A 15,875-nucleotide genomic window follows, 5' to 3' on the forward strand; every position below is an offset into this window, starting at 1 on the left:
TGAGCACTGTCAGTGAGCGATCAATTCGGTCACCAGCTCTTACATGGTCACCACTGGGATGGGCTCCATGCTGCTGGCTGTGTGCTGGGCACAGTCCTTCCCAACCCCCAGTGGGGCAGCCCAGAGCTGGGGCAGTGGGGCAGCACGGCTCCTGCATGCTGGGGAACAAAGGGGGCTGCACAACTTGTGTACCCTGAAGGTCGCTCCTCAGGTGGCTGTGGCACTTAGAGTGGTTTCATTGTAGGTACGAGCCCTTACCAGGTGGAAAATGATGCAACAGTGTGCTAGTTTGTCCAGTTGTGAGCTGTCAAGTTTTAAAGTGAATCTAAGTGAAAGGTAGGCAGCCTTGCAAAGGTGGGCTGGATTTTGGGAGAGAGGCATTCCTTTGCATTCATACATGTTTGTAATGTGCAGGACTTGTTGTAAAGGCAGGATGTGTGATGCCTTGTTGATGCAGTGCGATTCTATGATGAGCACACAGCAGCTCCTTCCGATGCACTCTGTGTCCATACTGTGTATGGATGGGGTCTGAGCAGATCCTGCCTAAGTTCCATGCTGCCCTGGATCTTCAAAGAGCCTCTGGGTAATGGAAACCTACTGGCATGGTAAGGGATGGATGCTTCCCTAGTGTGGTGGGCAGTCCAAGATCGCTGAGCTATCCGGTGATGCAGCTAAAAGGACCTTTTAGACTCAAACTGCAGTCACACAGAAAGATCCACGTTTGGTCCAAGTCCACGTGCACATCATTGCACTGCATCTAAAAGTGCCAAAGTTCCAAGCACCGAGCAGCAAAGTGTTTGCTGGTGAATAATTTTTAGTCTGGTGTTATTGTGACGAAGTTGTGTCATTCACTTTAAGTATTTTTCTTTCCTGGAAATCAGTTATTAAAATCAAAGAAAAAAATCCAGACACTCGGTAAACATGTAAGATGAGTGAAATACAGGCTAACTTAATAATATTTAAGATGATATACGTAATTATAACAGAAAGGTCAGGGTAGGTGGCAGTTTTCCCAAGTATATGGAGTGTCAGAAAAATCCCCAAAGCGAATGTTTTAATTGAGTTATGTTTTCTTTCCTTCGTGCTGAAGCATTAAGGCATTACCCCATTCCTGGGCTGCGCTCCTATAATTTCACGTGGCAAAATTCCCAGCTCTGCATTTTGACAGTGAAACCACATCATGTGTAGGCTCCTTCCAGGAATGAAATACAACTTTGTGTTTGTCTCCAAATCATCACTTGCTTTTTCATTTTAAACCAAAATATATTTAATGTACAGGAAAATAAATTTTACAAGGGCGAAGATGAAGCGAACGCCATTTCTGAAGTGTGAGAGATCTGTGAAAAGCAGTGAGCCAAACAGCTGCGACAGAAAGAAGGGAGAAGTGGATGGAGGAGAGCCAGTGAGACACAGGCAGACTGCGTGGGGTGGGGTGGCCCCGTGGGAGCAGCAGTGGAGGCTGTGGGTCCCCGGCTCCCCCCTTTCACACCCTGCCTCCGGGGCTCGTACTGAGGGAGCAGGGGTTGGCAGAAGGGGTCGAGCAGTGTTGTTGCCCACTTAGATTTGGTGTTTGTGGGCAGAGTGCAGCTTACAGCAGGCAGTGCCAACAGAAGCAGAACACTGGGCAGGAGCCTTTTAGCCTTCGTTGGCACCAAGGCCTCCTGCCAACAGGAGAGGGCCCTGCGGGGCTCCAGGCTGGAAAGTAGGGAAGGTGACCTCCCTATACCTGTTCCCCAGAGGGGATGTGTATTAGAACTGTTTTCTCCAATAGCAGTTGGAAGGAAGTAGGTTTTTCCATTTCTGCAGAAATTGAGGGGAAAACGTGGAGTTAAGCATTGTGACCTTTAGGTGAATTATTGCAAGTTTTTTGTAGGATCTCTGCTTCACTCAGTGTTGCTTCATCTCGGACAGCCTTTCCTTAGCAGGAGCCAGTAACTCACTTCTCATTACTCAGTGTGCAGATCTGTACTGCTGCTATCCAGGTATCATCTTAGAGTGTTGTCAGGAACTTCTGCCCAGGCTGCTTTAGGGCTCACCAGGCTCTGAAGGGCCGCGTGAGTTGGTGCCTTTGTGATGGTGGTGTGCAGTGGGTGCCCGTTGGCCTTGGTGGGATGTGAAGAAGGGAGCAAGGACAGAGGTACAGCGGGCATCAGGGGGAAGAGCTTGAAAGCAGAGCACGCTCCTCAGTGCAATGGATTTTATCCGATGCTTTCTGTACCCCAACACAGCTCCATCTTTCATTTAGCCACTTACTTTGTATTCGGTGTTTGAGGGTAACCAGGGTGGTTCTCACTCCCGTGCACTTCCCCTGACGTGGTGCTGAGGATCAATAGGTGCACTGGGATACGAGCGTGGCGGTCACTGCAGCAGCCGGCAGCACTGCGCAGCGCTGGGAGCTGCTCCAGCACAGAGCTCAGAGCACAGCTTGTGCTGCCACTGCTGGTGGTACCTTGTGCTGGGCAGGGCCCAGCTCTGCTCCCTTGGTGCCTGCAGTGGGGAGCGGTGGGTGTGGAAATAGTTTTATTTGTCTGAAAGCCTTCGAGAGACTCGGAGAAGTTCAATATAGACAAATTGTTACATATTAAGCGTATGCGTAATATATCCACTCGTTAGTTTGTACATACAATACAGGGGTTATTTGGGATGCAGATACATAAAAGATAGAAGAACCCAGTAATTGCCTTTAAGATCAGAGCACAAAGCATTACCTTGGATTTTACAAGGCCAGCGAGCAACAAAAGAGCAGTAATTTATGAGCTCAGCGTAAAAGAATAGCATAATTGCATTAAAAATTAATGCTAATGAACACTAAAATGGGGAAGGTGGTTATGATGAAAGTTTGTATTCATCTTCCCTGGTTTGAATGATGGCTAGTGGCTTGATTAATGGCTTAATTTCTATCAATTAGCAGGGAAAAATCTCCTACGAGACAAGGGTAAATTGCGCATCGAATTACATATCTTGCTTTTGTGCTGAGAAAAGAGAGCTGCGTGCCTCCGACGTGGGCTGCAGTGACAAATGCAGCGTGCCCTGCTCTGGCTGTGGGGGCTCAGGTGGGGGCACTGGCTGCACTGCCTGCCCCACTGCCTGCCCCCCACACCCTGCCCAGCACCGCTGCCTGCCCCTGCACAAGCCCACCTTGGCTCTGCCCTGGGTGAATGCCTGAGGAGGCTGCGGAGTTCAAGTGGGCTTGGGAAATGGGGGGGGAGGTGAATGTGCATGCAGAGCATAGAGCAGAAATCCAGGTGTTCCCAGGTCATGTATTTCTGGATTCCTCGTTGTTGTCTGTTTGATTTTACCCCTGGTACTTCTGTTACCAAAGAGAGATGCTGCTGTGCAACCTTGTTTACTATGAAAGGTAGATTATGTGGTCATAATATGTTAAAGCAGTGCAATGTAAGCACTCATACTTACAGTTGGACGTGAAGAACACAAATTAGCATTAAAACCTCTCCCTGGCCACAGCAGCTCAGTGTGGAGCCTTGCCTGGGGATGCTGCCACTTTGGGTGGAGCCCTGGGTAAAGCCAGGGGATGGGGATCTTTCTCTGCAGTGGTGGTGTTTGCTCTGCTGTCTGTTGGGGTCTTCTACCTGTCAACTCGTGAGAAAAAGAACAAAATAAATTGCAACTCTTCTTCTGGAATGGCCTATCTGTAAGAGGCGGCCCCAACGATCCCGACGCAGTAGTTAGCTTGTTTTGCTCACGGTAGCACAGTAGAAGGACTTGCTGGGCAATGAGGTAGTATTGATTTCTTTTTTGTCTGTAGCCTCTCAGCTTTCTGACTCCATTATTCTTGATTTTACTATGAAATACATATCCTTTCTACTGACATCTGACAAACAACACATGGAAGTCATTTTATCTACCAATAATGTGTTTGTCAAAAAATATCACGCACTAATGGGTTATGCTTCCTCCAGTCCATTTTCCCAAGTTAATGTCACTGATGTAATTCTCAACATTTAGTGATTTTTGCCCTTAATAATTTGTCATCCCCACTGGTCTGAGTAAGACCCGGACAGAACGCAGTGACAGGCAGAGAGCAGCTGATCCCAAATCCATTCTCCTGTCTGTATGGCTGACCCCCACTTCCAACGCTGTGACTACCAAGTGCCCCCAAGCTGGAGCACCCTGGTGAAGGAGGATTTCCTCTCTCTGGCAAGGCATTGGCCTGTTTGTTTTTACACTTCCTATGGGACCGTCAGAAATCTTTTTTCAAAATAGAATTCCTCAGCAGCAGGCCAGCAGGGCTCTGAAACACGGGCCGAGATAAAAGCGTGCAGTGAAAAAAAGGAGTGAAGGTTCAGTTGTCACTACAGTCAGACATAGAGGTAGAGATGAGATTAACTGAGCTGCAAATCTGAAGAAGCACAAACTGAAAGTAAAGTAAGTACTCTTTTTGGTCAGATGTATTGTAATGAGCAGGCAGCACAGAGGTGATAACTTAGCTTGCAATGAGAACACAGGGCAAGGCTCGTTGCTGTGGACATCCACAACTGAAGCCAAACTCCCCTCGATACCAGCAGAAGTAGTTGTGCTACTTCATGCAGATTGGGCTCCCCTGAAGTATTGGCTCTGGCCACTAATCCTCACCTGCAGGAAGTTCTCATGCTATAAATCTAGTGACTGTACTGCAAGGACTTCTCTCAAAATTCTTACATTAGCATCTTGAATGTTGGCATGCATTTCAGCAGTGCCAACTCACTGTTGTTAGCTGTACTAAAGAAGAAAGGTTTTGTGTCTTCTTTGTAAAAGAATCTTGTAGGCTGCATTGCAAGCAGTGTATGCTGTGGTAAAATACAGTGAGTGCATTGCTTTGGCACAGCATTTATTGCAGGCTTACAGTAATGTATACTGACACTACACCTTCTTTTTGTAGACCAAGCCACCCTGGTAGAGCAAGTGAAACGAGTGAAAGAAATTGAAGCTATTGAAAGTGACTCCTTTGTTCCACAGACATTCAGATCAAGTAAAGAAGTCAAAAAGGTAAGTTTGCAAAGTCCTTTCTTGGTGCATAATCCCTTCCAAGTCAGGTGGGAGCTACGCCGTGAATACAATTGATGAAGGAGCGTCAGAGCCGACCTTCCTTAATGCCACCACCGGAATCAGCTTTTGGACAAGGACTCTCCTATGTTGCTGTGTGGGTGAAGGAAGGATACCTTTAAGCATGCAACAGTGTCCATGAAATGCAGCTGCTTTGATAGTGTGACTGTGCTGCACAACTCTGATTTTAAAGTCTTATAAAATTGTATGCAGTCATGAAGATGTTTTTAAAGAAAAGCAGAAGAATTAAAATGCAAAAGTAATCAGGCATGTTATGTTGTAGTTAAAGGTAGAGATCAGTATTTTTTATTCTGCTTAGCTGGAATCAGAGTTCAAGCCCATGTTTACTCACTGAAACAAAATGGCATTGTTTTCAGACAGCTTTTGAAAACCTAATGTGAGACGTCCACATTTCAGGACTTTATCTGCATTTGGCTGCCAGCTCTTCTGCAAACTCAGGCCCTGCTTTGGAAGCACACAAACAAAGGGTTGCTTCAGTTTTCCCCCCTGACAACAAAGCATTTTGAATCACCGCTGTGTGCTTCCCTGAGAACATGCATTTTCTTTTCAGAAATATCCGAGAAGCTCACAGCGCTTCTTCAGAAAGCGATCCCACCACCAAAGCTCTGCCACTGCCCTTGGCAGTACCTTCTTCCACTCTGTGTGTCTGTGAGTCCATGCCCAACCCGTGCATGCTGAGAAGCATTCGCAGGAGGATCTTTCTGTGGGCATGTGCTGCAGTTCAAAGAAGGCTGAATGCTCGGCTAAGATGCTGTCATGTGTGGGAGTCCGAGGATGAAATGCTCACTGTGTTTCTTTCTTTTTAGTCAGTAGAGCCTCCCGAACTAAAGTACGAACCTGTAACTATAGGAGCAGGATCTGTCGAAGCATCTGCCCCCGAAAAAGAAACAGTGCCTGCCAGTATTCCTACTGCCATCAAATACCAGGATGATAATTCTTTAGCACATCCAAATGTAAGTGTGGTGATATTTTTCTTTCAGAACAACACGGCCCATTGAATGTGGCCAGGTTCAAGAGCCCTCACAACAGCCGTGCCATGCTGCTCATCAATTAGTCTGTGGTCTGAAGAGTATTTACCAGTGGGCCACTCACTGGCTCAGAACAGATTACTTTCCTTGCATAATCCAACGGAGGAGAATTACAAACAAGGAGCTTCCTTTGGCTAAAAGACAAATGGATACAAGTGAAACATTTTTGTTTTGTATTTTCACTTGCATTTTAGCTGCTGTTTTTTTTTTTTTTTTTTTTTAAGAATTAGGATGTTAAAAATGATTTGCCATAATTAAACTAATGCAAATTGCAAATAATGGATATGGCTACCAACAGTGTGAGACCACCAACAGATTCACTGTTTTAGGGGGAGATTGAAGCTAGACCATGTTGGCTTTCAAAAACACTGATGTCTCAACCTTGACTTCTGTATTTATGTCAGTATTTTGACCCCTGTATGTAGCTGGGCTTCTTAGCACTGACGTTTCATGTATGTATTTCAACACGTTATAACAAATTGAAGTTGTGCCTACTTTTGTTCTTCTCCCCTTCATCTCTCAGCTGTTCATTGAGAAGGCAGAAGCAGAAGAGAAGTGGTTCCAGAGGCTGATTGCTCTGCGGCAGGAAAGGCTGATGGGCAGTCCGGTGGCCTGAGCAAACTGCTGCAACCATCCAGTATGAGTTCTGTGAGCGCTGCGAAATCCCACCGTCAGACTGTTCTGTTTTTGTCTTTTGAGAGGATTTTAACAGTCAGTAGGAGTTGTACAGAGAATAAATATTTCATCTGAATACACATAACGTTCCATCCTGTGCTTTTTCCCTAGCTCATTGCTGCGTTACTTGGGTTGCTGAGAAGGGAAGGCTATGATAGCCGTGTAATTTGCTTTTTTTTAATACTGGATTCCCCTTGGGTGCAGACTTGACAGCCCAAGGAGACATAATTTTATACTTCCCAATCCCCCCAAAATATATAACCATGTAGCAGTTTAAAGATAAATGAAAAAAAATAAGACTGTCAAAGAAAGTTCAGATTTACCAATGCTCAGACGGTTGCAGTACAAATGATACCACCCTGGGCCATTAGATCTTTTGCAGCTGAAGAGGATTCAGGGCAAATTATATTGCTGTTATCTCTTCTTCCTTCCCCTCAGCCGTACGGGAGCAGTGTTTGAATCCTGAACATCTGTGGGCAGTCTCATTGCCGAGGGGCCTCCTGAATTGATGCTCTCGCCCGCCTGCCTCTCACCTCCTACCTCGCTTTTGGTGGTCTTGAGTGGAAAGAAATGCTGTTCCCAATCTTCCTGAGTGTCTACCCACTGCTGTCAGCATCTTGGAGTTTATTTAAGGAAAAACGATGTTATTCTTTTAAAGAAACGTGTTACATTTTCAGCAGTTCTCAATAGCTGTATTTCCTACGCAATTTTAAGCGTATTAAAATGATTGATATGCAGTAAAAGACAGTTTTCTCTGCATTCTTCATGGGCAATAATATACAGATTGTGTCTATTGATGCAGACCTTTGTCGAAAAGAATAATGGCATGCAGAGGGGCTGTTCTCAGTGTCTGAAGTTTCCGTTTGTCCAAGCGTGTCTTTAAAATAATGCAAGATGAGTCAAATTGGACCGTATCAAATAAATATAGTTACCAAAAAAATCTGTCCACCATCTACCTGAATCCGAGAGAGAAATAACATAGGAACGTATTTATTTTGGGCTGTCTAGCAGATCTGTGAAAAAAACATTATATTGGTAGGAGACTGAAATAAGCCTGCAACTTCTGGACATAAATATCTCAGGGGAAATTACCTACATCAGCTCTCCTTTGTGAATGAAGAAATTAATAAGGTTTGTGTTTGTTTGGGTTTTTTTAAGTTTACTATTCTTAAGTGGAGGGAGGAAGATTCTGGAAATGTACTTGGATCATCTTCTTTTTGTTGAGATCATTGATGTAATGAGAAAATGTATTAAATTTGCACTTCACACATTTTCAATTTTTCATTATGAATGGTGTGGGTTTTGCTTGATCCCACATTAAAAGGGTGATCTGTCTGCAAGAAAAATCGGGAAGAAAAAAGTTTCCCTTCCTCCATTTCAGCATTTTCAAGTAGCAAATATTTGTTATTGTCCTTTATTCTAATCACCAGCTGTGTGTCTTTTATAGTAAATAAAAATAGTTTGACCTCCATAGAAGGTGCAGGATTAAATTCCTCTTTACCACAGATTATTTCCAGTAATTCTGGTATTTTTATTTGATGCAAAATTGTTCTTATTTCATTTGCATCCCCTGTAGGTTATTAAGAAAATTGTACACAGCAGTCTAAGTGAGCAAGGCTTAGTGGGAGTAATGAGGTTTAGCTTCTAATCAGTCAATAACTATGTTTGTCCAGCAGGTCCATACTGAAGGAGAATTGTGAGCAAGATCTGGAAGGAAAAAGTGTTTAGATCCTCTGAGATGAGAAGAAAGTTGAAGATAAAGTCCTGTACTGAGGTATGCCAAACATAACTTGGATGCTGAACGATGTCAAGATGATTTCTATCACCTTCTGCCCCCTTCCCAACTCCTGTCTTGAACGTTCGTTATGCATACTTGACGTTTATGGAGTTGTTGGTGCTGGGAGAAGGGCTTGGCAGGACTGGGTTGTAAACTAGATGTGGTCTGTTACAAATTAGCCAGTGTCCTCCTTGTTAGGAACCTGCAAGTTCATACAACACAGATGTTTAAAGCTGTCTAAACCCAGTCTGTGATGCTCAAGTGTGTGATTAATGAAGGTAAGATTTCACTTGGAGTTATTACCAATCTTAGCAATGCCAGGTGTGGTATCTTGCAAGTGAGTTTGAATCATGCCATGGATTCCCTTGCCGCATACAGTGAGGCTGGATGTTCCAACAGTGACCCCTGTGATGTCAGTGCCCTCCTGCAGGGTTTGTTTGCAGTGAGTGTCGGTGCTTTCCGAAGCTGAGTCCTACCAAAGAGGTGCTGGATCAGAACTCTGCCCTCAGAACCTGCTGTTGCTGATTTTACAGCTTAAACTTTCAGCAAAAATAGGAGCTGTTCCACTGAGTTTGCTCCTGCAAAGTAAAGGTTGTGTAAGGCCAGTCTGTAGGGTTATAAGTGTAACTGTTTACTACAGCACTCCTGATTCAAGCTGTGTAAACTCTCTGTTTCCTTATTTTGCTTTTACTTGAATAGCATCCTGTGATAAATTATTCATTTTCCTGTCAAAGCTAGACAGATATTTGAGTATCAGAAGTATGGAAGGGGGCAGCAACATTACAGACAAACTCGATTCTATAGCCAGTGTTGCAGGACTAAACATAATTTTGGAAAACCTACTGCTTAAAATTACTTTGGCTTTGGATGTATTTTCAAAGGGTTGTGTCCAAATACATGTGCACTCCATAAGCTCCACATGTGGGGCATTTTTGCTTGAGGAAAACATAAATGTATTACCTAATGGGATAACCAGATACAGTTTTTATTAAGTGTGTCATAATACAGACATGAAACTCATCTTAATGTGCACAGATTAATCACCATGGTCCTGGAAAAATGCAGTGCTGTCTTTCAACCCACGTGTTTCTTGAGCCAGAGAAAAAAATCATGCCTTCCTACAATAATCCTGCTTTCTTAGCATCTTTGCTTCTGAGGTTTTCCAGTGTAAACCATTGCAATTTATGACTCTTACCTATTAAGACTGTATTTCTTCTTGCTGTATTTTCCACTTTATTCCATCCTCCTGGTGAACGTGAATGGATTCCTGATTAGAAAGGGAAAGAAGCGGTTGTTTGTTCACCACCCAACTCAATGTTGGGTGCATTGTGTCCTTAGAGACATCTGTGCTAAGGTTTTGTCATTCAGGACCTGTGGCAGCGTGTCTCAGGTACAGTTGGTTGCAACACAAAGTACCAAACTACCTTAAATCTGACTTAGACAAATCATGTGTAGGAGTGAAAAGATAATGCTGTAACTTGATCTATTCTGACTTCTGGTAGTCAGCAAAGACCTCTACCCCTAGAAATTACATTAGCAAACTCATTTCACTTAGCCTGCCGAACAGCCACCATCAATTAAAATCAAGCCGGGCTGATTTTGATTTGATAACTTTCAGGTAAAATGTTCACTAGCCCTTGAGTCATCCGGCATGTCCACAACTATTTTTTTTTTTTTTTTAATTATAATAATTGCTTGAAAATCAGCTGCGTTTACTTTTAAATTGTGGTTACAATACTTTAGACAGATTTCTGTAGCTCTGACAACACGGCTGGCCAGGAGATCAAATTTTGCTACTTCTGCTTAAACCTCTCAGATATGAACAGGACTGAGTGGTCCTGAAGGCCATTTTTGCATCAGTAACCTAAAACCAACCTTCCCGATGATCACAGTTTTCCATTTGTCATGTTACCAGAAGGAAGTTATTTTTAGCAGAGATCCTTGAACTCTAGAAACCTGTTTTAGAAGAGATCAGCTCGAACCCATGACTTAATCCGCCTATGCCACAAGGCTGCAGTGATTTCAAATTGTAGCAGTAATAATAAGCGATGCTATAAGTAACAGTGCTCCAGAATTTAAGCTATTCACCATTTGACATGATTTGCTTTTTCTGTTCCTGATTGTTCCCTGCCCTCTTTGTCTTACTCCTTTGCTGAGACCTAGGGGAAAAAAATAGAGGTGGCTGGGCCAGATTGTATGACACCAGGGAGCAAGACTTAGGCTCTGAGTCACTCTGGAATTGCTGCTCCAGGACAAGATGTACCGTGATACTTCACTCCTTCTGATGGAAACAGGAGTTGAAGCTCAGCCCAGAAAGGGGCCGAAGGAGTTCAGCTCCCCACAGTAGCACAGAGCTGCATTTCACTGCTAGCTGGGCTCCCTCCCAGCATGGTGCGTGCACTTTGCAAGCTGAAAATTATTTTTCTAGTGCGATTTAAACCCAGGTAAAAATGGAAATCACTACTTGGCTATTGGTTTTGCTTCTTTAGAAAGGCAGTATGGATTAGGACTGCATGGCATAGTCTCGCATTGGTGACATGAGGAGCATCTCAGCCCTTGGGCACGTTTTGGGGTGCAGTATTCTGAAAACGCTGCAGCTTGAAGGTGCTTTCTCATGGTTTTGAGCTGCTGCTGTGAGAGCCTTGTTCCCACTAGATGTCTCTGCAGCCCTGAGCAGCTGCCATACGACCCACGGTGGCCATATAAATAAGATGCATGAGGCCATATAAACAAGAGTACGCAAACTATCTTTGCCTTTTTGTCTCCTACCTGCAGCTGCAGTTAGGGTAATCAGACAGAGCAGTTTGCCTCATCGCTTGCTGGTGCCTTAGAATCTAAATCTTGTCACACAAAAAATACCCATCAAACAGGTAAAATCCTCCGTATTTTGTGTATTCCCTGGAGCACCACGCAGGAAGAAGCAGCGTGTTCACCCCATCCCTTGCCAGCACAAAGCACTGACCTGGGCCGGGCAGCCAGCGCTGCTGGAGGCACAGCATGGCTGTCCCCATCCTCTGGGCTGCCACTGCTCACATCTGCTGCCTGCAGCGCTGCGTCCCCCCATCGCAGAGCTGAAGGGAAGACATAAACAAATTTCATAGTTGTTATTAGTGGAAACTGAACGCAGCCAACATTTGTAAAAATGTCAGATGTGGTTTTGGATACCTTCTTGGTGAATTTCAGAGTGTTTTTCTGTAGGCTATGGGCGTATTATTTCAGTATTCATACCAGTTACAGAGCTGGGTGACTATGTGAATTGATGACACATTTAAATAAAATATTAATGTAAATGTTATTACATGTCTACCGCTAGTTGCTTGTAGTAGAATGATGCTTTTATCTGACACTTACCAACAATTTATAACAAACTGCCTTTGCAAAATGCTCTGCATCAGGCTGACGTTAGGGATGGAATGCAATCAGTTTTTAACAACGCTATCAAAAGGCTTCCACTAAAAATACACTCCAGCCTCTGGAAATGGCAGTGCATCTTTAAGGCCACCCATAAAAGGGCTTCACAGTAAAAATGTAAGAAGTCAGGATTCCTCATTTATGCCAATACATTTTAAATTTAAATAGTAACTGCTGATCCTTACAAAACGGACGGGGGTTGAGCTCTGATTGTCTGAGCCCTCTCAAATTACCTTCAACCTTGCTTCTGACATTGCTGGGCAGCGCAGGGCAGGCTGCAGCACAGAACAGATCCGAGCCCCAAGTGATCTGCTGCCAGGCTTCTTCCAAAATAGTTCAGAAAAAGGACCTATTTTTAATATACTCTGCCGGTTCTCAATAGCTAGAAAAGCAGAACTAACACTTTCTGGAAGTTAGGGGCTGCAGCAAATGTAATTAAGAAGTACTGTGCAATAAAAGCTTTCTTCAGAACTGATTAAAACCCTTCCTCGCTATTAAAATTGACAATTAGTACCCATGTTACTTGTGAAGGCAGTCATACGCTGTGATCATTTCTGAACTGGATTAACTTGATGTTGTGATAATGTGCATTTAATAGCCTTGTTTTCTACAGGACTTATTTAAATATGGCTTTAATATTCCCTGCTCAAGGAGCAGGATTTGTTTTTAGTTTGCGAGACAAACAGCCTAAGGCAGGCAGGATCTTCTGAATTAGTTCAATTATGTGAACAAACATGGTACTGCCTGAGCTGTGGTCACTGATTTTGGATGGTGGAAAAATGGAGCTCCACGTGGTGCAGATGGGCTGAAGCTGGAAGGAAGAAGCTTGGTTTTCAGATTCCTGTGGAGATTGGCTCTAGCAGGCACGAGGTAACTGAAGTCACTCCTACCTACCTGATTTACAGCCCCTGGGGATGTGATACTACACATTTGGCACTTCTCTTTGCTCGATCTTACAGCCTGGTGGCTGAATTCTTGGCTCAGTTTTGCCCCAAGAGTATCATAGAACCATAGAATCATAAAGGTTGGAAAAGCCCTTCAGGATCCCATGGAGACCAGGCAGGTGTTTGGGGGGTGTTTGTTCATTAAGAAAAGAAAAAGGGAGGGGGGGAGACAGTATATTTTATATGCCTCAGTTTTCACTCTGGTGAACAAAAAGAAGAACAGAAGAACAGGACACAAAATTAGGGCTAATGAAGACAAATGCAGTTTCACTGAATGAAAAATTGAACTCAGGAATTCATCGCTACAAGATGTAATTAAAGTCAAAAGCTCAGAAACTCAAATGGGCTCACTGTTTACATAGATGATGGAATAAATAACACCAAAATACTTCTGAAAAGAAACAAAAGCTTATCCTGCAGTCTGGCAATAACTCTGTATGGGAATGATGAGCAATTGCAAAAGCAGGCTGTGCCCCACACAGCTGCTGTGCACTTTCTAGCGGTTTCTTATGAAACATCCAGACATGAGAACTTGTAAATAAGACACTGGACACCACAGAGACTTCAGGGTAACCCAATCTGGCAATTCCTGCAGTTCTTGCCCTGATGTTTTGTAAACAGCTATCAAATAAGTCAAGGAAATCAAAGATTGATTTTGAAGAGGAAGCAGATCTCTCACGTTTCTCTGAATCTAACAGAATGAGTTTCACCACTTCCTCCAGCCGCCTTAAAGACACACAAAAGTCCCATCCTTCAGCTGCCGAAGCCTGACAGGTACAGGAGGCCTCCACTCTACCTGACACAACACGAGGATCTCTCTTGCAGTCTAAATGATACTTGCTGCCCAGACAGCAGCGCACAAGCATTACTTATTAGCTCATGCATTATTGATAGCCCTCTAATTTGTGTGCGATGGGAGGAAGTTGGTCTGCAGTAAGTTATAAATGGAAGGCCATCAACAACTTGCAGGAGTCAGTGATGGTCCTATACATAGCACAGCCCCACACTCACTCAGTTGGTGCCACAAAACGCGTGCCTTGCCCAGCAGCAGTTCAGGAACAGAGCAAGCAATGGGTTTCCACAACAGGCTGTGTAAAGCACTCTGTGTTTTTATCCCCTTTCAAACGATAGCTCTAAAGGGTATTTCCTAATTAAGTACAGAACACAAGGAGAGTCAGGCTGTGTACATAAATGTTTTCTATCACAATGGTAAGTGTCTTAAATCCAGCCAGCAACCCTGCCCTTTGGTGTGCAGTCCTCATGTGGTTCTGGTTCACATTCTCACAAACCAGGTGCTGGTTGGCACTTTGCTTATTTAGACATGCATGCAGTAGTGCAGTTTTCATCTCCAAGTGCTGAGCATACCCAGTGGTCAGACATATCCTTGTACAAAAACAGGAGCTGATGACTACGTGGATAGAGTGTCAAATATTTCTTATTTCCCACTAATTGCACACATATCTTACATAACTCTGCAATTCCAAATAAGTTGATCACAATCAGGATCTTTTTTTCAGCCTCACTGTAATCGATTTTACTCTAGGTGGAAGAGAAAGCAGAAGCCAAAGTGAAACACTGCAGAAAGAGCCACGCAGCACGAGCAGCTAAGACAAACAGAAGTGTTAGTGGGAAATGTTTGGGGCAGGAACCTAAACAAATACCTATGGAACTGAGAGCGAAAAGAGAATTACAAATACCAACTCAACGTCACGATGGCAAAATGACCTTTTGTTCTAGATGAATATGTTCAACAAAGCTCTGAAGTTTGAATCAGATTTAAATAGTCATATCACCAAAATGAATAAGAATTAAGAAGGTAAATTAATTCCTAAGGGAAATCACTGTAGATCTCATTAGCTCAGGAACAAGATACCTTAAAACTTTTAATTAAAGATAATATTTACAGCAAATGAATAAGAGTTGGCAGGTTTCAGCAGAAACCATAATCTCATTTATGCAAAGTTTTCTTATATTAAGGCAGACATCATTAATCTCATTGGAGATGCCCTCCAGACTGACAGTGCTGTAGCACTGAGGTGATTTCTTACAGAAGTCTTTTTATCTACACAAAAGAAATCTAACTCAAGCAGACAAACCGTAAGAAGGCCTGAGCAATTAGAGGTATCACTCTGTGCAAATAGAGTACTGACTTTATCGTGTTAGTGAGCCTCTCATAATGAGCTCGCTTCTAACAGGGCCCATCTTCCTACCAGCAGCCAAAAAATTAACAGTAACTGGAACTCATTTTGCTTAGTTATCTGCACGGTAATCCGTCTCTGGGGCTGCTCTGACTCTGAGAACAAAATCTTGTCTCCTGGAGCCTGACTCCATAGAAAGTTAAGTGACAAACTGCAGATGATAGGATGTGCTCTCAGCAGCTGTTGGAAGGCTCCATATTGCCTCTTTGTCACTGTACAGAAGTAATGGGTTTGTTATTACAAGGCAGAATTCATACAAAGGCTATACTGCATACACTGAGCGTGCAGCCTGGGTTGTACCGTGCTCAGAAACAGCAATAAATGCTGGCAAAAATATATGTTTGGTTAGGTTTTGGTGGCAAACTGCAAACAAGTTAACCACGCGCTAGTCGTGTTCATGGAAACTTGCCTTGCTGGTTTGGAGTGTGTAATATATAACGTAGCACAGCATGTCATGGATACTAATGAATATTATGAACTGCAGAATAGGTGTGGAACTGAGCAGGGTGCCCAAGGAGGCTGTGGGAGCCCCATCCCTGCAGGCATTCGAGGCCAGGCTGGATATGGCTCTGGGCAGCCTGGGCTGGTGACCCTGCACACAGCAGGGGGTTGGAACCGGTTGAGCACTGTGCTCCTTTTCAATCCAGGCCATTCTGTGATTCTGTGACACATATATTACGAACTGCAATAATATGAAATGCAATAAACGCCGAACGGATCCAGGGCAGCTCTCAATGAATCAAAATATACCGACAAGGGATTAGTGGACGAACCGTCC

The 15,875-nt window shown here is 43.8% G+C and overlaps 1 protein-coding gene across 1 annotated transcript in view; it reads left to right on the top strand.

The window, feature by feature from the left end:
- Positions 1 to 6,847, top strand: part of RSRC1 (arginine and serine rich coiled-coil 1) — a 111,034-nt gene extending 104,187 nt beyond the window's left edge. Inside the window, exons 8-10 of the mRNA XM_042881035.1 lie at positions 4,880 to 4,986; positions 5,871 to 6,017; positions 6,616 to 6,847. Coding sequence (XP_042736969.1) covers positions 4,880 to 4,986; positions 5,871 to 6,017; positions 6,616 to 6,708 — 347 coding nt within the window. The 3' untranslated portion in view covers positions 6,709 to 6,847. The remainder of the gene's footprint in view (positions 1 to 4,879; positions 4,987 to 5,870; positions 6,018 to 6,615) is intronic.
- Positions 6,848 to 15,875: the final 9,028 nt, after the last annotated feature.

This window comes from Lagopus leucura, unplaced genomic scaffold, assembly GCF_019238085.1.
Source record: "Lagopus leucura isolate 7727_CA_CO unplaced genomic scaffold, USGS_WTPT01 Super-Scaffold_100029, whole genome shotgun sequence".
In the NCBI taxonomy this organism is placed as follows: Eukaryota; Metazoa; Chordata; class Aves; order Galliformes; family Phasianidae; genus Lagopus; species Lagopus leucura.